This window comes from Mobula hypostoma, chromosome 6, assembly GCF_963921235.1.
Source record: "Mobula hypostoma chromosome 6, sMobHyp1.1, whole genome shotgun sequence".
NCBI classification, from domain to species: domain Eukaryota; kingdom Metazoa; phylum Chordata; class Chondrichthyes; order Myliobatiformes; family Myliobatidae; genus Mobula; species Mobula hypostoma.
Genome location: NC_086102.1, coordinates 101,512,519 through 101,538,770, shown reverse-complemented (window position 1 = coordinate 101,538,770; position 26,252 = coordinate 101,512,519). Strand labels below are relative to the sequence as shown.

The window sequence follows — 26,252 nt, the reverse complement described above, 5'->3', positions numbered from 1 at the left end:
GATGAAAGGTGAAATGTTTAAGGGAAATATCAGGGGGAGATTCTTCACTCAGAGGGCGGTGACATCGTAGAATTGCCAGCGGTGGAAGTGGAGGATGCAGATTTGATTTCAACATTTAAGAGAAGTTTGAACAAGTACACGGATGAGGGGTATGAGGGCTATGGTTCAGGTGCAAGGCGATTGGACCAGGCAGAATAAAAGTTAGGCAAGACGAGATGGGCCAAGGGGCCTGCTTCTACACTGTAGTACTTTATGACTATAATAAAATTACAACAAAAATTACAGTACCATAGCAGTTAGCACAATGGCATTACAGACCCTGCTGTAAGATCAGGGTTCAATTCCTGCCGCTGTCTGTAAGGAGTCTGCACATTCTTCCTGAGACCACGAGAGTTCCCTCCAGTTTGCTCCCATATTCCAAAGACACATGGTCAACAGCCATAACTGGATGCCATGGCATTGGGCTGGAAAGGCCTGTAACTGTGCTGTATACACACATATACTCTGTAACTAATACTTTATTTTGCATTTTATTACTGATTTTTCCTTGTACTACTTCAAAGCACTGCTGTAATGGAATGATCATGCAATGTTTTTACATGTAACAATAATAAACCAATTAATACAAATCATGATTAAAAACCATTTATGTACCTAACATTAAACAAGATATTAGGACAAATGATTAAAAGCTTTTCCAGACTAAAGGAGCACATTTAAAAGAGATGGGAGATATTCAGGTAAGGATTTCAAGAGGTTATGAGCCGGAAATAGACAAATGCAAGAGGAAAGCAGAGAGAGCATTCGGCTGATGCTTGGCATCTGGCTATGAAAGATACCAGAAAACTACCAACATCCAATGGGAATAAGCATTCCTCTGGGAAGGAGGAAGGCATATGAAGGTGAAAAATATAGAGCAACAAACAGAAAATGCTGGAGGAACTCAGCAGGTCAGGCAGCATCTATGGTGAGGAATAAACAGCTGATGTTTTAAGCTGAGACCCTTCATCAGGACTGGAAAGGAAACAGGAAGAAGCCAGAATAATAGGGGGATGGGAAGGAGTACAAGCTGGCAGGAGATTGGTGAGACCAGGTCAGGGGGAAGGTAGGTGGTGGAGGGGAGGAGAAGGGAAAGGAATGAAGTGATAAGCTGGGAGCTGATAGATGGGAGAGGGAAAGGGCTGTAGAAGGAATCTTGATAGGTAGGGAAGTGGAACATGGGTGAAAGGGAAGAAAAATAAAGTACTGAAACCCATAAATCAAACACTTACCTCATCTATATAAACTGGCTCAGGCTCAGAAGACTGAACATCTTGTACAGTTGTCTCCTCTGGTACCACAACTTTCTCTAGAATCAATACAGAAAATATGGATGCAAATTGCTAATTTCCCAGTCTTAAGCATACACTACACTGCTGGTCCAGGTCGATGGCACTAGGTAGATAACAGTTCAGCATAAGCTTGGAGCAGAGGACCTGCTTCTGTGCTGTAGTGTCTATGATTCTATGACTAATCTCCCTGTGTCAGTCTCATTACAGGCATTCTGATCCTCAATACAAACTGTGCTACAGTGAAAACGCACATATCAAATACAGGAGAGAAATCTCTACTCACAGCAAGATGGTAGAGTGGACAAACAGCGCCTTTATCCCAGAGCAGAAATGACTAATAAGAGGGCATCATTTTAAGATGATTGGAGGGAAGTACAAGGGGATGTCAGCAATACGTACCCTCCCCCAGCAGAGTGTGGTGGGTGCGTGGAACATGCGTGGTGGTAGAGGAAGATACATAAGAGAGATTAGGACTCCTGGATAGGCAACTGGATGAAAGGAAAATGAGGGGCTCTATGGGAGGGAAGCGTTATGTTGATTATGGTTTATGATGTAGTATTATGGTGCAGTTTGAAAGGTTGGCACATCTGGGACAGAAAGACCTATACTATGTTGTAGTGTCATTATATTCTATGTCATTAACACAGTTAAGTATCATTTCACAGATGAGTTTCTGCCTCAAACTGCAGCAACACAGGTTCGAGCCTGACCTTGGGGACTTTGCATGTTCGTCCTGTGACTCTAGCTTCCCAGTTTCCTCCCATGTCTGAAAAACATGCAGGTTGATGGGTGACTGCTGTAAATTTCCACCAACTCAAGTGACAGAAGAAAATATATCTGAATTGGAGGATGACAGGTTCTTAATTGGCAAGGGTATCAGGAGAAGGCAGGGGAATAGGGTTGAGAGAGAAAATAACCCAACCAAGATCAAATGGCAGAACAGACCTGATAGGTCAAGTCACTTAAATCTGCTCCTTTGTCTTATGGTCTAAGAAACTGGCTGAGGGGAATGGGATGTGGGTGGCATATGGGGAGTTAATAGGCATGTAAGCAAAAACCAGTTACAGGAAAATGGGGCATAAAGCGACCTAGCATTAGCTCTATGGGCTGAATGGACTCCCAAGTCATAATGAGTATAAGGAAGGCAGCAAGACCCACAAATATGGCAAACTCTAGAAGAACTCTGTAATCACTTGGTTTAGGAAATAACTAGGATGGGCAGACCTAGTGAACAAAAGTTTACAATTCAGAAAGAATCCAGCATCCAACTTTCCCCCAAAACGTGCCCACACTGCTGGTGGGATTAATCAGGCAATCTATTTCAACACTCTTTAGGGAACAACACGCAAGGTGGAACAACCATCACACATAGGTCTGTTGATATGAAAGTCTATCTTTTACAACAGGTATCGCTGTATCATCTTGGCCACAGAATGAATTAACAAGCCACCCACTCACACTGTTCCCCAAAAGGTTAAATATACAAACACTAACAATGAGATTAGTTCCACTTACCTGGCTCAGGTTCTGTGTTCAGACTGGTTGATACAAAATTTGAAGGAAAAAGCCCAACACCTTTTTTGGTCTCTCCTTTCCACCAATTGGGGTCACTACACAAAGATCAAAATGTATTCAATGTGACTCCACAAGCTTGGATAATGGGGATATTTTGACACTGACAGTAACTTTTGTGATGTAGAATGGTGATGATCACCACCTACAATCTGCTCTCTACCCTGACTTGGACAATATCCTCAGTCACTACATCAAAATCACCAAAATTCCAAACATGAGGCAACGAAGGCTGGGCAATAAATGTTACCCTTAGCAGCTACAGCCGCATTACGGAACTCATTTGTTGTCTTATTTAGAGATGTAGTTGAGACTGGCAAAGACGGCATACAGTGCCCATCGTGAATTACATTTAGTGTGTGGTACTGAGCTACCTCCTGGAACATCTGCAGATTATCTGAGAGGATAATTGATGAGGGCTTTCCAGGATTTACACCAGGTGATGACGAAGGGGTGGCACAGTAATGTAACAGGCAACTATTACAGTACCAGCAACCAACCTGGGTTCAATTCTGACGCTATCTGTACGTTCTCCCCATGATCACCTAGGTTTCCTCCCACATTCCAAAGATGTACGGGTTAGTAGGTTAATCGGTCACAAGGGTGTTAACTGGGTGACTCAGGGTCATTGGACCAGAAAGGCCTGGCACTGCGCTATATCCTCCAAAGGGACAGTGATACATTTCCAAATCAGAAAGGTATGTGCATTTTTCTCTTTGCTACCATCAACCCACACTCAATGCTTTAGGAAAAGCTTCTTCACCTCTGCCATTATCCCGTTATTCCTCTTTTGTACTATTTTCTGTAAATAACAGTATTTTATTTAACTGCGCTGCTGCCAAAAATTTCACGTGTATCAGTGATAATAACCTTATAACAAGGTTAGTGTGAAAGATATATGCCATATTTCCTACACTGCATCAGTGAATACATTTCCATTGTATTCCGTTGTAAATTTAAATTACAGAAATTACCATGATAAATAGAACTAGAATACTCCACAGCCAACACCCAGTTTCACCATTCAAAGGGATCACAGCTGATTTGTAACAAGAGAAGATCTACAGATGCTGGTAATCCAAGCAACACACACAAAATGTGTGTTGCCAGGCAGCATCCATAGAAAAGAATAAACGGTGACATTATGGGCCGAGGCCCTTCATCAGGACATGGCTGATCTGTATGTAGTTTCATAACCCCAAAAAACTCACAAATGAGTCCCAGACACCAAAGCTTTTTGAAGGAAGAATATTCCAGATTTCCATTGCCTTTATGTTAAGAAGTACTGGATATAGTTGTTACTGACTCCAATAAAACCTGTGTGCCTACGAAAACTTACTGTACATTCCCAAACCAAAAGCCATGGATGAACCAAGAGGTACATTGCCTGCTGAGGGCTAGATCTGTGGCATTCAAGTCTGGTGACCCAGGTCTGTACAATAAAACCAAGTATAACTTGTGGACGACTATTTCAAGAACGAAGAGACAATTCCAAGCGAGGTTGGAGGCGACACTGGATGCACGACAACTCTGGCAGGGTTTTCAGGACATTACTTCCTACAAAGTGAAACCCAGTAGCATGAATGGCAGTAATGTTTCACTACAAGGTGAACTCAACGCCTTCTATGCCCACTTTGAAAAAAGAATATAACTACAGCTGTGAAGATCCCAGCTGCACCCGGTGACCCTGCGACCTCTGTCTCGGAAGCTAATGTTAGGCTGTCTTTAAGGAGGGTGAACCTTCACAAGGTGGCAGGCCCTGATGGAGTCCCTGGTAAGGCTCTGAAAACTTGTGCCAACCACCTGGTGGGAGTGTTCAAGGGCATTTTCAACCTCTCACTGCTATGGTCAGAAGTTCCCACCTGCTTCAAAAAGGCAACAATTATACCAGTGCCCAAGAAGAGTAGTGTGACCTGCCTTAATGACCATCGCCCAGTAGCACTCATACCTACAGTACTGAAATGATTTCAGAGGTTGGTCATGGCTAGAATGAACTCCTGACTCAGTCAGGATCTAGAACCACTGGTATCGCCACAATAGGTCTACGGTGGACACAATCTCATTAGCTCTTCACACGGCCTTAGATCACCTGGACAATACAAACACCTACGTCAGGATGCTGTTTGTTGACCATAGCTCAGTGTTTAACACTATCATTCCCACAGTCCTAATCGATAAACTACAAAACCTGGTCCTCTGCACCTCCCCCTGCATTTGGATCCTCAACTTCCTAACCAGAAGACCACAATCTGTGCAGATTGGTAATAATATCTCCTCCTCGCTGATGATCAACACTGGTGCACTTTAGGTGTGTGTGCTTAGAACACTGCTCTACTCTCTCTATACCCATGACTGTGTGGCTATGTATAGCTCAAATATCATCTATACATTTGCCGATGATACAACCATTGTTGGTAGAATCTCAGATGGAGATGAGAGGGCACACAGGAGTGAGATATAACAGCTAGTTGAGTGGTGTCACAGCAACAACCTTGCACTCAACGTCAGTAAGACCAAAGAGCTGATTGTGGATTTCAGAAAGGGTAAGACAAGGGAACATGGACCAATCCTCAGAAGCATCAGAAGTGGAGAGAGTAAGCAATTTCAAATTCCTGGGTGTCAAGATCTCCGAGGACCTAACCTGGTCCCAACACATCGATGCAGCTATAAAGGCAGCAACCAGTGGCTATATTGCATTAGGAGTTTTAAGAGATTTGGTTTGTCAACTAAAACACTCAAAACTTCTATAGGTGTACTGTGAGAGCATTCTGACAGGCTACGTCATTGTCTGACATGGGCAGGGGCGGTGTGGGGGGCAGAGCTACTGCACAAGACCAAAAGAAGCAACAGAAAGTGGTAAAGTTAGTCAGTTCTGTCTTGGGTATTAGCCTTCCTAGTATCCAGACATCTTCAAGGAGCGGTGCCTCAAACAGGCAACATCCATTCTTAAGGAACCCCATCACCCAGGACATGCTCTCTTCTCATTGTCACCATCAGCAGGTACAGAAGCCTGAAGGCACACACTGTGCAATTCAGGAACAGCTTCTTCTCCTCTGCCATATGATTTTTAAATGGACATTAAACATATGAATACTTTAAAAAAAATATACAGTATTTTGTTTATGCACTCTCTAATCTATTCAATATACATATATATTCAACATACATATATATATATATATACTTACTGTAATTTATTTATTTCTATATCATGCATTGCATTGAACTGCTGCTCCCAAGTTAACGAATTTCACAACACACGCCGATAATAGACCTCATTGCCTGCCTCATTCAGAGTTCATCTACAGGGGATTGCACTGCCAGAGTCAAAGAATTTTGGCTACCTGAAAAAACTGAGTGGACTATGGATGTTTTCAATAGAACAAAAGAGGCAGAGATTAAATATTAGATATGGCAAACAGGAAGGATTTAGTATTTTCTCTTGGAATGCGAATAAATTGTATATTTCAAGAGCTAAGGTAATGTTTGAGTAATAGATTTAAGATACTAAGAAAAGGATTAATTACTTGTCCCCAATGTTGTTAAGCTGGAAAGAATGCAAAAACAATTTATGAGAGTGTTGCTAGGATTCAATGGGATGAGATATAGAGAGAGTTTAGACAGTTTAGGACTTTAATTCTCAAACCTCAGGATACTAAGAGGGAATCTTATAGAGGTATATGAAATCATGAGTGAGATAGATAGGGCGAATGCACAGTCTTTTCCGCCAGAGAAAGGGAATCAAAAACTAGAGGAGGACATGCTTTAAAGTGAAAGTGGAAAAACATAAAGGGACCCAACAGACCATTTCTTCACGCAGAGGAATGGTCCATATGTGGAACAAGAGGCTGGAGGAAGTACATTGCCATTATTTAAAATATGTTTGAATAGCTAGATAGATCAGAAAGGTTCAGAACAGGGGTTCCCGATCTAGTGTCCACAGATCCCTCACTTAATGGTCAGGGTCCATGGAATAAAGGTTGGGAATGTCTGTTTTAGCAGGATATTGATACCTTGTCAACTGTGTATAACTATATGACTCCAGTGCTTGGGGTTTGAACTTCACAGTCAAAAAGGGTGGTGAAGGCACATTCACATTCAAAAATAACTCAATGGTCATTTGGAGCTACGAGAGACTGCAGATGCTGGAAACCCAGAGTAACAAAAAATTCTGAAGGAATTCAGCAGGTCAGACAGAATGTATGGAAAGAAATAAAGAGTGGACACTTCAGACAAGACTCTTCATCAGGACTAGAAAGGAACGGAGAAGAATAAGGGCAGGGGAGGGAAAAGAGACAAGCAGGTAGGTGATAGGCGAAGCCGGTGGGGGAAGGGGGTGAAATGAGAGGCTGGGAGGTAATGGGTGGAAAAGGTAAAAAACTAAAGACATACGAACTGAATACCTTCTTGCCTGCTGTATGATTCTGTGACACAGCTAATCTGCTAGCATTCTTGCTATAACAACAATAGAATAGGGGATATTGGGCTCCAGTCCCATTGCAATAGAGCACTCAAAGAATAACTTGATTGACAAATCATGTTTTTGTAAATGATACCTGTCATCTAATATAGTGATTATTTCCCCAGCTTTAAAAGTAAGCTCGTTATCTTCAACAGCCTCAAAGTCATAGAGAGCACGGACCATGCGCATCTCAGTCCTGTGGCAGTTCACAGCGCCATCTACAGATGGATAGAAAGATTTTGTCTCCGTTTGTTGCTGCTTCTGTTCTTGTAAAGAAATTTCAATAGCTGGGGGGAGAAAAAGCATAAATCTCTTAATATATTGCATTGTATATTGAACTCTTTTAAACCAAATATTCTTTACTGAGTCAATCAAACCCAATTGCATTTCATCGCATTCAAGCATCCACCAATCATACAACAGAAATTTATCACAAAACCTCAAGAATGTGAAGGAATAAACACCATCTCTTCCCACAATAAACAAGACATCAGGGCAGAATTGGACTATTCTGCCCATCGCGTTTGCTCCACCATACTGATTTATTTTCCCTCTCAACCCCAATCTTCCGTCTTTTCCCCTAAACCTTTGCACCCTTACTAATCGAGAACCTATATCTACTTCTAACATGAGGCCACAGCCATCTGTGGCAATGAATTCCACAGTTTCACCACCCATTCAAGATGATCATCAAGATAACATCAAACTAGGCTTTCTATACCTGTACCAACACTTGCTTCCCTCTCAACCATATCGCAAAAGGTATTAAAACTAACATTACATCTAACGCAAACAACAGGAATTCTGCAGATGCTGGAAATTCAAGCAACACACATCAAAGTTGCTGGTGAACGCAGCAGGCCAAGCAGCATCTATAGGAAGAGGCGCAGTCAACGTTTCAGGCCGAGACCCTTCGTCAGGACTAACTGAAGGAAGAGTGAGTAAGGGATTTGAAAGTGGGAGGGGGAGGGGGAGATGCAAAATGATAGGAGAAGACAGGAGGGGGAGGGATAGAGCCGAGAGCTGGACAGGTGATAGGCAAAAGGGGATACGAGAGGATCATGGGACAGGAGGTCCGGGAAGAAAGACGGGGGGGGGGGTGACCCAGAGGATGGGCAAGAGGTATATTCAGAGGGACAGAGGGAGAAAAAGGAGAGTGAGAGAATGAATGTGTGCATAAAAATGAGTAACAGATGGGGTACGAGGGGGAGGTGGGGCCTAGCGGAAGTTAGAGAAGTCAATGTTCATGCCATCAGGTTGGAGGCTACCCAGACGGAATATAAGGTGTTGTTCCTCCAACCTGAGTGTGGCTTCATCTTTACAGTAGAGGAGGCCGTGGATAGACATGTCAGAATGGGAATGGGATGTGGAATTAAAATGTGTGGCCACTGGGAGATCCTGCTTTCTCTGGCGGACAGAGCGTAGATGTTCAGCAAAGCGGTCTCCCAGTCTGCGTCGGGTCTCACCAATATATAAAAGGCCACATCGGGAGCACCGGACGCAGTAAATCACCCCAGTCGACTCACAGGTGAAGGGATGCCTCACCTGGAAGGACTGTTTGGGGCCCTGAATGGTGGTAAGGGAGGAAGTGTAAGGGCATGTGTAGCACTTGTTCTGCTTACACTTCTTACTCACTCTTCCTTCAGTTAGTCCTGACGAAGGGTCTCGGCCTGAAACGTCGACTGCGCCTCTTCCTATAGATGCTGCTTGGCCTGCTGCGTTCACCAGCAACTTTGATGTGTGTTGCTAACATTACATCTGCTTCTTTCATTATTGAGTTTCTTGGCCACCAGATTCTGCTGATGTAGCTATATTAAAGTGTGTACACTTGAATCCACTTGTAGATTTAGAAAAAATAGATTTTTCAGCCACGGAAGAATCTGCAGGTATTGCCTGCTAAACAAGGGGAGTCCTTTTTTAAATGGGGGGAACTGCACAGATGCTGTTCTTGTTAAATGCGATCCAGATGGAAGTAATGATGTGCTATACAAGAGGGTGAGGATTTCATAAAAATCTAAACCCAGGGCAGTCTGGCCCACTCTACATACAACTTTTAAGAATCTTGGAGCTAATTTGCAACTTTAAATAAAGCAAACATTTAGATAGATGGATACTTCATTGAACCCAGGTAACTTACAGTGTCACAGCAGCATTACAAGTGCACAAATATAAACATATTAGAAGTAAGAAAGAATAAAAAATAAGTTACCACAAAGTCTAATAGGAGGGGGTCATCACTTCCCTGACTATAGGCAGACTCATTATAGAGCTTATTGGCAGAGAATAAGAATAAATTCATCCAGCGCTCTTTGGAACATTGCAGTTGTCATTCTATTACTAAAAGTGCTGCTTTGTTCAGCCCAGGTGGAATGCAGAGGTGAGAAATGTTGCCCAGAATTGCCAGGATTTTCCGTAGGGTTCTTCGTTCTACCACAGTCTCCAGTTTGATTGCTATAACAGAGCCAGCCTTACTAATCATTTTATTGAGCCTGTTGGCATCACCCATGTTGATGCCATTGCCCCAGCACACCACCGCATAGAAGACTGTACTGGCGACAACAGACTGGTAGAACATGCGAAGGAGAGGCCTGCATACTGCAAAGGACCTCAGTTTTCTCAGGAAGTAGAGCCAACTCTGGCCCTTCTTGTACACAGCCTGTGTGTTGGTGTTCCTGGTAGGCCAACTAGTTGTTATCTATTTGTTATTCAGACAGTATTTAAGTTGCTATTTAAACCTAACAGACTCATTTTCAAGGATTCTTTACAAACCATTTTCTCAGGAATTGTAATACTGAAGGCAGAGCTGCACTCAATAAACAATAGTTTAACGTAGGTCCCTTAACTATCCAGATGCTCCAGAGACAAGTGCAGACACAAAAAGATGGCATCCACCATAGACCTGCTTTGGCAGTAGGCCTAGGATGTCTATGATTGAAGTTGATACATGTCATGACCAGCCTCTGGAAGTATTTCCTGATAGCAGACATCAGAGCCTCTTAAGTTGTTTCATCTGTAACGGCCACCCAGGGGAGGAAGCACTGGAAGTGGTGCGAAAGAAAACAGAAAACAAACTGAATACTTTCATCTGCAACTAACCCAGTGCGAGATGAGGAACTGCTGCTTACTTGTTCTTACAGAAATGTAGCTCCAGGACAACATCCTATGGATCATCAATCTTCAGACTATGCCACTCAACTTGTGCCAATACTCTGTGACTATGTGCTGTGTGTGACTATATGAACTGTTTTGCACCTTGGCCCCAGAAAAATGATGTGCAAGGTTGAATGACAATAAATTTGAACTTGAACATCTGTTGACGGCAATGCTGCCCACTTCATTTTGAGGGCCTTTATTGCATACAAGTCCTGCCACAACTGATGGCTGGTCTGAGAATTGATTTTGGACTGGTATCATCTCTTAGCATCTCTGATATCCTTGTTGCTCGATTTCTTATGACGAAGGTCAGGGTCATTTGATTTGAATGCTGCAGATCTAGACGAGTGGGCAGTTGATGTCCTAGATTCATCCACAGTTTCTGGTTTGGGATCAACTGGATTGCCCTCTTTGGCACACAGTCCTCAACACAATTGCCACAGATGTGGCTGCAGCCTAAACATCTCAAGGACCAACTTTGTTTTTTTTTGCATGGAGGGGGGTGGTGTGGTGAGAACGCTGATACTTTATGATAAAATAAGTGGGGGCGGGGAGGAGAGAGTAGGGAGGATTGATGCTGCTTGTGAATGGGAGGGGGCTTTGGGGTTCTTACATTTTCTGTCATTCGATCTTAGTGTTTTTCTTCTGTTTTGAGGATGTCTGCGGAAAGTAAGAATTTCAGGCTGTATATTGCATATATTCTCTGATATTAAGTGGAACCACTGAAGTACTTCCAGCATTTTCAGCTTTTGTTTGATTATAAAATATAAGTCAGAGCCAATCAGTTCAGGAAGGAAATTAGGAAATATTTATTCATACTCAAAAATCAGTGCACACTAGTTTAATTATTCATTTAAAAATTTAAGAACAGCAGCTTCTTCTGGCCAGCGTATTAGGCTAAATGGAACCAGGGTGAGTAGAAGAGATTAATATTAAGTTCAGCTATAATCATGGCAGTGGTTTGATGGATCAAATGCATATTCCTATACCTAGAGAAAAATGAGCTGATCACCTCACTACAGGAAGGATAAGAATACTATAGAGAGAGTGCAGAGGAGATTTACAAGGATGTTGCCTGGATTGGAGAGCGTGCCTTATGAGAATAGGTTGAGTGAACTTGGCCTTTTCTCCTTGGAGCGACGGAGAATGAGAGGTGACCTGATAGAGGTGTACAAGATGATGAGAGGAACTGATCTTGTGAATAGCCAGAGGTTTCCCCTCCCACCCCAGAGCTGAAATGGCTAACACAAGGGGGCACAGTTTTAAGGTGCTTGGAAGTAGATACAGAGGAGATGTCAGGGGCAAGTTTTTCCACACAGAATGCACTGCCAGCGATGGTGGTGGTGGTGGTGGATACAATAGGGTATTTTAAGAGACTCTTAGATAGGTACATGGAGCTTAGAAAAAAAAACACCAAGGGCTATGCGGTAGGGCAATTCTAGGCAGTTTCTAGAGTAGGTTATATGGTTGGTACAACATTGTGGGCCAACAGGCCTATAATGTGCTGTAGATTTCTGTTTCTATGAAAAAGTCACTTGTATGAACTGAACAATTAGGGCATTCAATTACAGTATGCTGACACTTAATGTTAATGAGTAGAGGGATCAGGGAAGACCCTTAACAGTCAATGAGCAGAGGGATTTTAGGATCCAAGTTCATAATCCCTGAAATGGTTAAAAGGGTGTTTATTAAAGCATATGGCAGGATGGCCTTTATTAGACAAAGCACTGAGTTCAAAAGCCGGGAAGTATAGAATTTTACAGAACTCTGGTGAGGCCACAGCTGGAGCACTGCATACAGTTTTGGTCGCCCCATTATAGGAAGGATGTAGAGCGTGCAGAAAAGGTTCACCAGGATACTGCCCTGAATAGAGGGCATGCGAGAGGTTGGAGATACGGAGGTCGAGGGGAGATCTGATAGAGGTTTATAAAATTATTAGAAGCATAGGTAGAGCAGACAGACCTTTCTCCACCCCCCCCCCCCCAGGTTGAAAGGTCTAATACAGGTGGCCCCTGTTTTCCGAACATTCACTTTACGACATCTCGCTGTTACGAAAGACCTACATTAGTTACCTGTTTTCACTAACAGAAGGTGTTTTCACTGTTACGAAAAAAGGCAGCATGCACCTGAACAGCCAAGCTCCTCCCCTGGAACTGCATTCTAGCCGCCATTGTTTAAACACGTGCTTTATCTGGATTTATTTTGTGCATCCGTTAGCAAGATGAGTTCTAAGGTATTGGAAAAGCCTAAAAGAGCTTGTAAGGGTGTTACACTTAGCATAAAACTAGACACAATTAAGCGTTTCGATCGTGATGAACGAAGTAAGGACACTGTCCGCGCGTTGAACTTGCCTGCATCCAACATTCGCACTATTTATACGCAGAGAGAAAGAATTTTGAAAGCTGCCGATGTTACTGTTGGTTCTGCTCGTAGCAAAGTGGTCTCTTTTAGTTGGCATCCAATAATGGATAAAATGGAAAGTCTATTGCTTGAGTGGATTGATGGGTGTACAAAGCGTGGTATTCCATTAATTTTTCTTATACTTAAGGAGAAATCAGTCAGTCTTTTTAATAAGCTGAAACAGAAAGCACTGGACGATGGTGATGAAAGTGTTGCGAAAGTGGAATTTAAAGGTAGTCATGGGTAGTTTGATCGGCTTCTGAGGCGAGGGCAGCTCCATAGTTTAAGCAGTGGTCCCCAACCTTTGGGCCGTGGACCGATACCAATCCACGAAGAATGCAGTGGGGCAGAGGTAGCCAGGACGTACCCAGCACATCTTTAAGAAAAAAGCCAAAATAAACAAGCTAATTAATTAGGTGCCGCCCGGCACGTAAATGTCGGCCCAGATCAGAGGCAATTGCCAATTGCGTCAGGTGGTTATTCATATAAGCAAGTGTTTAACTGTGACGAAACTGCAATTTATTGGAGCCTTTCCAATTCCAGTGAGTAAAACTAAACTGTACATACACTATTTCTACTTTATATAGGCTGTGTATTTTTAATGTGTTATTTGGTATGATTTGGCAGCTTCATAGCTTAAAGATTACTGGAGAGAGTGTTTCTGCCGAGAACGCTTCCACGAGATTTTCACTGCGCTAGACAGTGCTGCAGAAAAGTATTTCCACTTTATATAGGCTGTGTATTTATCATATCATTCCTGCTTTTACTATATGTTACTGTTATTTTCGGTTTTATGTGTTATTTGGCATGATTTGGTAGGTCATTTTTTGGGTCTGGGGACACTTAAAATTTTTTCTCATATTAATAAATGGTAATTGCTTATTCACTTTATGACATTCCGGCTTACGAACCGTTTCATAGGAACACTCTACCCTCGGATAGCGAGGGAAACCTGTACCAGAGGGCATGCATTTAAGGTGAAAGGGGACAATTTCAAAGGAGATGCAAGGGGCAAGTTTTATTTTAAAACCATAGAGTGGTGGGCATCTGGGCCGTGCTGTCTGAGATGGTGGTAGAGGCAGATATATTAGAGACTTTTAAGAAATGTTTAGAAAGGCACGTGCCTGTGAAGAAAATGGTAGGATAGGAACAGAAGAGCTTAGTTATCCATTTGAACACAGTTCTAATTAGTTCAGCATAATATTGTGGGCCAAAGGGCCTACTCCTATGCCATATTGGTCTATGTTTTATGTTACATGTTCCAGTACATTCCATGTTAATGCTCTGGAACTACACGGTAACATTGTGGTTAACATATTCCCTTTACAACACCAACAATCACCAATCAGGGTTTAATTCCCACCACTGTCTGTAAGGAGTCTGGACATTCTCCCAGTGACCATAGGAGTTTCCTGCAGGTGCTCCAGTTTCCCCCTCCATTCCATAGACCTACGATTCAGCTCAGGGTTGAGTTGTGGGCATGCTATTTAGGTGCCAGGAGTGAGATTTGATGCAAAATGATGCATTTCACTTTGTGTTTTGATGCTTCAATGTACATGTGACAAATAAAGTTAATCATTATATTAATCTATTCATATTACATTCTGAGGCAGAGAGATGCCGTATATAATCTCTTACTTTAGAATTTACACATGAAAGTAGATTGTAAAGGCGTACCTCCTTCAGGCCAGTCCAAAATTGCAACTCACCACAAGCTTACTGAAATTTGGGTTCATTAATGGAATTGATTTTCCAGTCTATTCACCTTTCACCAGTTAGAGGGTGGCACAATATGAAGCAAAGTTGTGGCCCTCATCTTATCCCTATGAGAAGACAACTATTAGTAGACTAACAGAGTCTTCTCCACATCACACTGTAGTCTTTACATGGATGTCGTTAACTTGTGAGCCAGATTCAGCTCCAAGTAACCATTCTGTTAAATGCATTTGAAACTGCAATGCTTTTGGACCAATGTAATAGCTGGGTGAAGACGCTTCTCTCCCGAAGGTGTAAGGTGCCCCTCCAGCTAGCCTGCAGGTCACCCTTGGACAAGGTGTAGTGCTGCTTAGCCCACCCCACTCCACCCACCGATCAGGGTCATGTGAAGCCATGGGACCAGGTGGTGGACAGGCATATCAGCAACTGGTACACATCACAAGTCCTGGTTATGCGACCACTAACACCAGACAATCTGTGAAGAGTACTGAAAATGGCTGGGGTCACCAGTCTTGTGCTTTTTTTTTTTTTTTTTTATTTTTAAATATTTTTATTGAGTAAGTATACAAAAAAGGTAAGCCATATAAACATTAATACAATGTTAAAGTATAATAAAATTCCAAAAGATAACAATACCAAAAAGAAAATACTACAAACAATGTAATTTAAGCATAAGAAACCAAGATAACATAATAGTATACTAGATTTTATATATATCAATGGAAAAAAAGAAAAAAAAACCCCAAAAAAAAACCCACCGTGCAACTAACTAAAAGCAAAGCAAAGCAATGGGCTAACTTGAAACCAAACAGAGTTAAACTTAAAATCACGTCCTCAATCCCGACCTCCATTAAAACAGTGAAAAAAAACAAGAAGGGTAAATATTACATTAAATGAAAATATCGAATAAAAGGTCCCCAAATCTGTTCAAATTTAAATGAAGAATCATAAAGGTTACTTCTAATTTTCTCCAGATTCAAACATAAAATCGTCTGAGAAAACCAAAAAAAGGTAGTTGGAGCATTAAGCTCTTTCCAATGTTGTAAAATACATCTTTTCGCCATTAAAGTAAGAAATGCAATCATTCTACGGGCTGAAGGGGAAAGATTACTAGAAATTTTAGGTAGTCCAAAGATAGCAGTAATAGGGTGAGGAGAGATATCTATATTTAATACCTTAGAAATAATATTGAAAATATCTCTCCAAAAAGTTTCCAAAGTAGGGCAAGACCAAAACATATGAGTTAAAGAGGCTATCTGCCCCGAACATCTATCACAGAAAGGATTAATATGCGAGTAAAAACGCGCTAACTTATCTTTGGACATATGTGCTCTATGCACCACTTTAAATTGAATTAGGGAATGTTTAGCACAAATAGAGGAAGTATTAACTAATTGTAAAATCTGCCCCCAATCATCCACAGAAATGGTAAGCCCCAATTCCTGTTCCCAATCTACCCTAATCTTATCAAATGGAGCTTTCCTAAGTTTCATAATAATATTATAAATCATAGCCGATGCACCTTTCTGACATGGATTAAGGTTAATTATCGAATCTAAAATATATATAGGAGGAAGCATTGGAAAGGAAGAAAGTATAGTACTTAGGAAATTTCTAACTTGTAAATATCTAAAAAAATGTATTCTTGATAAGTTATATTTATTAGATAATTGTTCAAAAGACATAAGGGAACCATCTAAAAATAAATCCAAAAACCGTAAAATACCCTTAGTCTTCCAAGTTTGAAAAGCGCGATCCGTAAAAGAGGGAGGAAAAAATATGTTACCTAAAATAGGAATCGCTAACCCGAATTGATTAAGATCAAAAAATTTTCTGAATTGAAACCAAATACGCAAAGCATATTTAACGATCGGGTTAGAGACCTGCTTAAGGCGTTTCGAATCAAAAGGAAGAGATGAACCTAAAATAGAACCAAGTGTATAACCCTGAACAGATTGTAATTCCAATGCTACCCATTTAGGAATAGATAGTATATCCCGGTCAAGTAACCAAAATTTCATATGTCGAATATTAATAGCCCAATAATAACCAGTCTTGTGAAGACACTGCCTGGAAGGCAACTGGCAAACTACTTTTCTAGAAAACTTTTGTCAAGAACAATCATGATCATGGAAAGATCATGATAACCTACATCATATGACATGGTACATAATCGAACAAGCAAATATAGAACAAAGCTCTGCACCAGGGAGGTTTACTGAACTCAATAATTTAGTGGGGATCTCATTGAAATGTACTGAATATTGAAAGGCCTAGATAAAGTGGATGTGGAGAGAATGTTTCCATTAGTGGGAGAGTGGAGGACCAGAGGCCATAGCCTCAGAATAGAACAACCTCTCCTTAGAAGAGAGATGAAGATGAAGGTGATGAATCTACGGAATTCATTGCCACAGATGGCTGTGGAGACCACATTATTGGGTATATTTAAAGTAGCTGTTTATAGATAGCTGATTGGCAAAGGTGTCAAAAGTTACAGGGAGAAGGCAAGGGAATGGAGTTAAGGAGGAAAATAAATCAGCAGATCAGACTTGATGTGCAAAATGGCCTAATTCTGCTGCCATGTCTTGTGGTCTTTATCCCTTATCCCACCGATTCAGAGTTAACATACAGTCCAAATGATGGCAAGTGCATCATTTCCAAAACACAATCTCAACACCAAAGCTTCACGGGGAAGATGCAGCAAACTGTTCCAAATTGGGGGCAGGCAGCATCACAAGGACATGCAACTTGATTCGCTCAAAAGAAATCAGACTCTAAAACCCAGTGAAGCTTTCGCAATTTGCCTGCCCAGAAGCATCAAGATCAAAAGGCATATGATTTACGAGCATAATTTCAAGATTGAAAGGTTCATCACATGGAGAGTGTTTGCTAGCTCCGGGCCCGTACTCACTGGAATTCAGAAGAATGAGGGGGATCTTACTGAAACCTGTCAAATGTTGAAAGGCCTCAATAGATTGGATGTGGAGAGGATGTTTCTTATGGTGGGGGAATCTAAGACCAGAGGACACAGGCTCAGAATGGAGGGATGTCTATTTAGAATGCAGTCGAGGAAGAATTTCTTTAGCCAGAGAATGGTGAATCTGTGGAATCCATTGCCACCAGTGACTAAGTCATTTGTTATATTTAAGGCGGGTTGATAGATTTTTGATTTGTCAGGACATGAAGGGACATGGGGAGAAGGCAGAAGATTGGGGCTAAGAGGGAAACAGATCAGCCTTGATGAAATGGTGGAGCAGACTAGATGGGCCAAATGGCCTAATTCTGCTCCTATATTTTATGGTCTAACAGACAAGGGTGGGGAAAACATGTCCCAACAGGTTGGCATTGCACAATCACCAGCTACATATAGTCAATGAATCACAATGAAAGACTTTTATTGTGCCAAATGGCAACTGCCCTTCAAGCCAGCTCTATCATACTGGCTGTTGGATTGGACTAGAATTATTTTTGTTGTAGTTTAACATTCCTATGCTCATTTGTTTTCACAGAATGAAAAACATACATGTAATTGTTCAGTGAGTTTTTCCAGTGGTTACAGTTGGCTCTTTTTCTAGAAACTTAGTTTCAGTAGCGGGTGTAACATTACATGATTTCATTACTATTTCATTAGTTAATGTTACCAATGGAATTTGCTGTCATCAGTAGTCTGGTGTAAGGAGGCCAGGCCACCTTTGTCTTGTCTCTTTCTCCTGCTCTTCTCTCATTTCCATGTTTCTTTCCTTGCTATTCTTTGCTCTTGTAAGACTTAATAAAATGACTAAGCAACAAGTTCTATGCCTCATTCTTAACTTCCCAAGAACTTTCGGATCACAAAAGTTTCAGGATCCAACTTGGCTGATCATGTATGTACCTCAATACTGCTCTCCTTCAAAATGGCACAGTAGTGTACGGCTAATGTAGTGCTTTACAGCACCAGCGATCAGCATTCAATTCCCGTGCTGTCTATAGAAGGTTGTATATGCTCACTTTGACAATGCGCGTTTCCTCCAAAGAATTGCTTAACAATTTGCAGGCATGCTATGTTGGCACTGGAATTTGTGGTGACACTTACAGGCTGCTGCAACATACCCTTGGACTGTATTGGTCATTGATGCAAACAGCACATTTCACTGCATGTTTTGATGTACATGTGACAACTAAAGCTAATCTTTAATCTCATAATTTTCCATAAAGTGAAGCCTCATCATTTGTGAATGCTTAGTCACATCATGGTCTGGAATGGTAATTCAAATGCTCAGGAACACAAGTAGCGGCAGAGAGTATTGGGCTCTCCAAAGTACATCATGGGTACACCCCTCCCTCTCGACAGGTAGTTTCCACAAGAGGTGCTGCCTCCAGATGGCAACATTCAAAGATACCCATCATTCACAGCTCCCATTGGCAGGAGGTACAGAAGCTTGAAACCCCACACCACCAGGTTCCAGAACAGCTACCATTCTGTTCCTGAACTAACAGCACAACCCTAATCACTAAAATGGACCTTGTGTTTTCTTGTTTGAATTGTAGAGAATTCTGAGGAGATAGCATTGGTGACGGTGGACTGAGCTCAGCAGATCCCAGCACATCCTTCCCCAAAATCAATAATATCTGTAGGAGGCACTGCCTCAAGGTGGCAACAGCTTTCAGCCAAGATCCTCAGCATCCGGGCCATGCCATCATTTAGCAGCTACCTTCCAGCAGGAGGTATATGCCTGAAGCCTCATATCACAGGTTCAAGAACAACTACCTCACTTCATTCACTTGGTTCTTGAACCCACTGGCACAACCTTAATCACTACAGCTTAGCAACATGATCGCCACTTTGCACTAATAGATTTGGTTTTTCTTGTAAACATTGTGCATAGTTTATGATTAATTGATGTTTTTCTGGTGAATGCTGCTTGTATGTTACTATGTGCTTGTGATGCTGCTGCTAAGCTTTTCACTGCAATTGTGCACATACGCACATGTATATTGTATGACAATAAACTCTACTGACTTTGCATGGAGAAATACAAATTTTTTAAAAAGTGTTCACTTATATTCCGTAAGAGTGAATTTTATTCAGTATCTCAATTTTTCGGGTAGTGAATTTTGTAAGGGTGAATTTCCATTACCAGATTAGCTATAATGCAAGGGTTGCTTATATCACGCATCTGCACTTGCACCATACCCCTCGATGCCTTGAGTCTTGAAATCTCCTCCTTAAACATGTTCAGGGACTTGGTTCCACAGCTTTCAGTGGTGGTGAATTCCTAAGTTCATCAGCTCTGAAAGAGGGAATTTCTTTCTTTCAGCCCTAAATTTCACACCTGTACCCCGAGACTATGACCCAGCTAGAGGGAAACATTTCCCTTTATCCAGGCTGTCAATTATTTGTTTTATTTCAATAGTCATAGAACGACCCGGTTGGTGGCATAAGTGCCAGACTTTGGGACGAAAGGTCCTGAGTTCAAATCCAGCCGGCTCCCCTGCACGCTTTCCATCCCTGCTGGGTTACGAGCTGGCGATCTCTTTGGAAACTCACCCGGCAGAAATCACTGCTGTAACTTGCCTCGTATGCAGTTCCCCACTACGTCAGACAGGTGTGGAGGGAAATCGTCCACTAACCGGAGAAACTCCGGGATGCGACGTACCTTTCCTTTCCTAGTCATAGAACAATACAGCATGGATCCCGATCCTTCCGCCCAACAGGTCCATGTCATCCATTTAGCTGGTCAATTTCCTGTGCTTAGCCCCCACCTTCAAATGCTGCTTGTGATACTATTATACCTGCCTCAACTACTCATTCCATATACTCACCACCCATCAGAAAAGACTGAAAAGACTGCCCATCAGGTCCCTTTCAAATACTTCCCCTTGCAGCTTTAGACTCCCCTACCCTGGGGAAAAGGCCATTACTGCCCATCTTATCTATGCCTCTCATTTTAAACACTCTAAGGAGAGCCCGGCCAACCTTAGGTCCTTTAGTTTTGGCAGCATCCTTGTTAACCTTAAACACAAGAGATTTTGTAGATGATGGAAATCTAGAGACAAACACACACACACACACACACAATGTAGAGGAACTCAGCTGGTCAGCCAGCATCTATGGAGGGGAATAACCAGTCAACATTTCAGGCAGAACCCTGCATTGGGACTGGAAAAGAAGGAAGGAGGAAACAGAATAAGGGGGAAGGGAAAGGGAGTAAAAGCTAGCAAGTTATAGGTGAGACCAGCTGAGAGGGAATGTGAGGCAGGGGTATGATGTGAGAAGCTGGGAGGTGAAACGTTGGAAAAGGCAAAGGGCTACAGAAAGAGAGGAGGAGATACCAGAGGGAAGTGACAAGCAGGTGAGGTGAAGGAAAGGGATAAGAGGGGAGCCAGAGTGAGGAATGGAAAAAGAGACAGGGGAAGGGGAAGAATTTATCAGAAGTTAGAGAAATCGATATTCTTGCCATCAGGTTGGAGTCTACTTAGACGAAATACAAGGTGTTGCTCCTCCAACTCTGAGAGTGGCCCCATCATGACAGCAGAGGACCAACATAGGAATGGGAAGCAAAATTAAAATAAGTGGTTACCAGGAAACCCCTCTTTTTGTTGTAGATGGAGTCTGCATTCTTTGCTTAACCGTGTCTTCCTTATAACAGGGTGATCAAAACTATAAGCAGTACTCCATTAATAGTTCCTCTCACTCTGTTGCAGTAGTAATAATACTCTTGAAAAACTTACAAATACAATCTCCATACATTTTAAAGGACAAAAGCCTCATGGCTACTTTATTCCATACCTTTAGCTAGATCTGTATCTTCGGTAGTTCTACTTATTGATGTGCTGCCGTTTTTTGAAGAATTTGCAGTACTCTGGTTCTGCTGTAAGAAATATTGAATGTAAGTATTTTCCAAAGCACATCTTCTGCCCCATTCCTTCCATTCTGCAGTTTGGTTTCAATATCCATTTGTTCAATGTACCTCTTTTCTTAACTCTGCCATGGACAATCCCAAACCCAACTGCGAAAGGAGGAGGGTGGGCCATGAGGCTAGCAATGCCACTCCATAGAAACTGGGAGCTAAAGAAATGCAAACAGAAGCTTCAAAGACCTCATCCCCAGGAAAGAATCTTCATCTAGACAATGTATGAAGCCATTGGCACCATAGTAGCGCAGCGGTTAGTGTGACACCATTAAAGGTCAGGGCGTCAGAGTTCAGAGTTCAATGCTGGCACCCTCTAAGTAGTACCTGCATGTCCTTCCCATGGAATGTGTGGGTTTTTTCTGGGTCTTCCAGCATACTCCCACAGTCCAAAGACATACCAGGTAGGTTAATTGGTCATTGTAAATTGTGCTATGATAGATTAAGGCTAAATAAGGGTTGCCAAGGGTTGCTGGGTAGTGTAGCTTGAGGGGGCTAGATAGATGGACGTGTTCAGATGAAGAAATTTCCACAAGTAATAAAGGCCTTTGATCAAGTGTGTCCATATCAGTGCCAACTCCTTACTGTGAATCATTTTATGCATCTTATTTCAATGCCCAATCAAATTTCATATGCTAAATAACCAACTAACTGACTCTAGTCCCATTCCTCTGAATGAATGAAAACGTACATTTCATTCCACACCCAAAGCATTATCTTTATCTATACAATTGGCAAATTAACACAGTTGGATTAAATTTACCAAGGATCAAGTAGACAACCAGAGACATTTTCCCACAGGCAGAATTGACTAATTGACAAGAGGGCATAATTTTAAGGAGATGGGAGGAAAAGCATAAAGGGTGGATATCAGAAGGCAGCTTTGTTTTTTTCTGAGTGGTGTGTGGAATGCACAGCCAGAGATGGCGAGAGAGATACATTACGAGTCAGCACAGCATTGTCAGCCAAAGGGCCTGTACTGTCCAACACTTTGCTCTCTGGTCTGGAATTATCCAATCTACTCTTTTCCTCAAGGATTCAACATCTGTCACTTTTAAATACTCAAAACCTAAATAATTTTCTGGGAACCTTCTCTTCTACTTCAAGTCTTAAAAACTAACTACAACTTAAAGGCAGCATGGTAGAGTAGCAGTCAGTGTATTGCTATTACAGCTCTATCAACCCTGGTTCAATTCTATAAAGAGCTTGTACATTCTCCCTATGACTGCACAGGGTTCCTCTGGGTGCTCTGGTTTCCTCCTATATTCCAAAGATGAATGGGTTAGTAGGTTAATTGGTCATATGGGAGCAATAGGCTTGTAAGACTGGAAAAGCCAATTACCCTGCTGTACCTTTGAATACATTAACTTGGAATAATTAAAGGAAGTTTTCTCTCTGTAGTTTCACTCATATTAATAGCAAAAACTTGTCATTTGCATGTTTTCTTCTACTGTAGGGCTGTCTGCTCTCTCACCACTGGTGAGCATATGTACTGTTTTCTCCATCCAGGACAGCAAGTAGGGAAACTGGAGACCATACAGTATGTTTTAATGTACATGTGATAACTAAAGCTAATCTCATCTCTAAACCTACAGAAGGTGTGACTACAGTAGTCCAAATGATCTCCTTTTTCTCTAAGAGTCTGGCGAGTTAGATACACAAAGCAGCAAAGAATCAGCAAAACACTTCGCTGACAGTCATGAAGAGAGGAATTCTCCCACACAATAGTCAGTTGGTGGTTCTGCAGCTGTGATTCACCACATTGCCTCCCTCAATACCCATTCCATAATCCAGTTCCCTGCACAATTGTAGCCAATAAGCTGCAAATGGTCTTCCCAATCCATGCCAAATTCTTCTTTTTGCTCACAATCTCACTTTCTCTCCTGAATTCTGCCACCTTTTCACAGCTGCTGCCGAAGTCTTTTTTGGAATTGCTCCTGTGAAGTTTTACTTTATACACATGCTGATTGGAGGAGGTAAACCTTCGAGCTGAACACAATTTACTGGATAAAATATATTGAGTTCCCCCCCTTTTTCCCCCATATAAATGTTTCAGGTATTCAGCTCCTCCAAAATTTGCAACACGAATTCCTAGAAAGGTCAGGGGCAGCAACAGCATAGGGACACTACGTTTCCTTCCAAAGCAAACAGTGTCCAATGTCATGGCAGCATAAATCAAGACTGTCCTGTTCTCACAGAAGAACCCTCTATCTATCCAGCTTAAAGAGAGACCACAGGCAAGTTCTTCGTTAAGAGTGAGTTAGTTACCTGTTGCTGTCTTTTACTGTTATTTCTTCTTTATGAAGATCTAATAAAAAGGTTGTAACCACAAGCTTTTCACCCCATTCTTGACTTACAAAGAAGCTTCTAAACAATATAATCTCCAGATTTAAATCAGACACATTCCACTGTTCTTGGCAATAAATGCTGAATTTTCCACTGATGCTTATACTGTATAAAGGGATATTTTAAAGTGTACCTGACAGCTGGCTGTAGGAAAAGGGATACCATCTTCTTTAAGTGCTTTGACAGTAGCAGCAATAAGACTAAGCTGGGGATCCTTGTTAAACTCCTCCACCCATTCCACCATTAATGCCTTCAGTTTCTCACAAACTTTTGGATGAGCCTGCATGTAAAAGGGAAAGTATGGTTCATTATACTTCAGTAGTAGTTAGCATATGAAAATATTTTGTCTAAACTGGCAAACTTTACAGTCAAGACAAATAAGGGCTGCAGGCACAGTGTTGAAACCCCAAACCCGCTACAAATAAGATGGTGCATGTACCATCACCAGGACTGCAGCAGCTCATCACCACCTCCTCCAGGGCAATAAAAATTGGCATTGCCACCATATCCACATCCAAAACGAAATCTGTAGCAAGATGAACTTGTACATACTGGCATCTTTACAGTATGAAAATGTTCTCAACCGCTTTAAAGTACAGAGTGAAACAAAAATTAGAACAGATAACTAGTTTAATCAATGTGGCAGGTTTTTGAAAAGAAATTCTTATAGGAAGAGAATTACCTTGTGTCCTTTAAGGCACAAGATATTTCTGTGAAGTCATGGAAAATACAATAGAAGTACAGTTTCCCCAATTATTGTTTAAAAATTTCACTGTCAAAATTCTAACAAATTGCTCAACAACTTAGCAAGTGCCATATCTCGATAGTAAGAAGCATGCAGAATACTTGGAACATTGTGTTCAGTTCTAGTTGCCTCATTATAGGAAAGATGTGGAAGATTTAGAGGGTGCAGAGGAGATATACCAGGGCACTGCCTGGATTAGGCAGCATGCTAAATGAGGTAAGCTTGAGCAAGCTAGGGCTTTTCCCTTTGGAAAGGAGGAAGATGAGAGGTGATTTTATAGAGGGATACAAAGTACAAATACAAGAGTCTGTAGATACTGGAAATCCAGAGGAACTCAGCAAGTCAGACAGCATCTATGGAAGGGAATAAACAGTTGAAGTTTCAGGCCAAGGTCCTTCATCAGGAATGGTCCCCTTCGTTGATGCTACCTGACCTGCTGAGTTCCCCAAGCATTCTGATACAAGATAACAGGCACTGAAGAAGTGGACAACCAACACCTTTTTCCCCAGGACAGAAATGGCTAATACAAGAGGGCTAATTTTAAGCTGATTCAAGGTAAGTATTGAGAAGATATAGGCTTTTTTAAAAATAAAAATAAGCAGAAGGAATGGTGTGTGTGTATAATGCACTGCTGGGGTTGGTAGAGGCAGATACTTAGGGACATTTAAGAGACTTTTAGATAGGCACAAGGATGAAAGAAAAATGGAAAGCTATACAGAAGTAAAGCATTGGATTGACCTTGGAGTAAGTTAAAAGACAGGTAGAGCATCGTGGGCCATGTACTGAGCTGTACTGTTCGATGATCAAATGGGTAGGACACTGCATAAGTGAACCCTGATCTACATCAGGTTACCCAGGAAATAGGGTGGCCAAGATTTAGTCATGCTTTTTGAATCTTGTATAGAATCTAATGTTGGCAGAACTCAACAGGCCAGACAACATCTATGAAGAAAAATATATAACTGACATTTCCGGCCAAGATCCTTCTTCAGGACTGGCAAAGAAGGGGAGAAATCAGTAAAAAGGTGGGGCAAGGGGAGGAAATTCATGGTGACAGGTGACAGGTAAAAGCAGGAGAGAGGGAGGGGGTGAAGTAAAGAGCTGGGAAGTTGATTGGTGAGAGAGATAAAGAGCTGGAGATGGGGAGAATCTGATAGGAGAGGCTAGAAGACCATGGAAGAAAGGGAAGGGAGACGAACACCAGAGGTGATGGGCGGGTAAAGAGACAAGGTGAAAGGGGGAAAAACAGGAGTGGGGAATGGTGGGGGGGGGGGTCTTCTATCCTCTCCTATCAGGTTCTCCCTCCTCTGGCCCTTTATCTCTCTCAATCAACTTACCAACTCTTAAACTTCACCCCTTCCCCCAGTTGCCACCTTGTACTTCTTCCTTCCACCTTCTTACTCTGACTTCCCCCCCTTCCTTTCCAGTCCTGAAGAAGGGTCTCAGCCCGAAACATCGACTGTTGACTCTGTTTCCATAGAAGCTGCCTGGCCTGCTGAGTTTCACCAGCATTTTGTGTGTGTTACTTTGGATCTCCAGCATCTGCAGATTTTCTCTTGTTTGTCACTGTAAGAATGAAGACTGGATAGTCAGATCAACGGTGCTTTGTAGAAGCATTCAGCCCCCAACCCTTGAAC

General features: G+C 41.9%; 1 protein-coding gene across 2 annotated transcripts in view; it reads right to left on the bottom strand.

The window, feature by feature from the left end:
- The window catches only part of stam2 (signal transducing adaptor molecule (SH3 domain and ITAM motif) 2), an 81,555-nt gene that overhangs the window by 18,695 nt on the left and 36,608 nt on the right, over positions 1-26,252 (bottom strand). The window contains exons 5-9 of one of the 2 annotated variants that reach the window (XM_063051347.1): positions 24,004-24,150; positions 21,404-21,482; positions 7,460-7,652; positions 2,847-2,941; positions 1,272-1,348 (exon numbers count right to left, since the gene is read on the bottom strand). In XM_063051347.1, the coding sequence (XP_062907417.1) occupies positions 1,272-1,348; positions 2,847-2,941; positions 7,460-7,652; positions 21,404-21,482; positions 24,004-24,150 (591 nt within the window). Of the gene's footprint in view, positions 1-1,271; positions 1,349-2,846; positions 2,942-7,459; positions 7,653-21,403; positions 21,486-24,003; positions 24,151-26,252 lie in introns of both variants that reach the window. The other variant, XM_063051346.1, reaches the window with a different exon arrangement.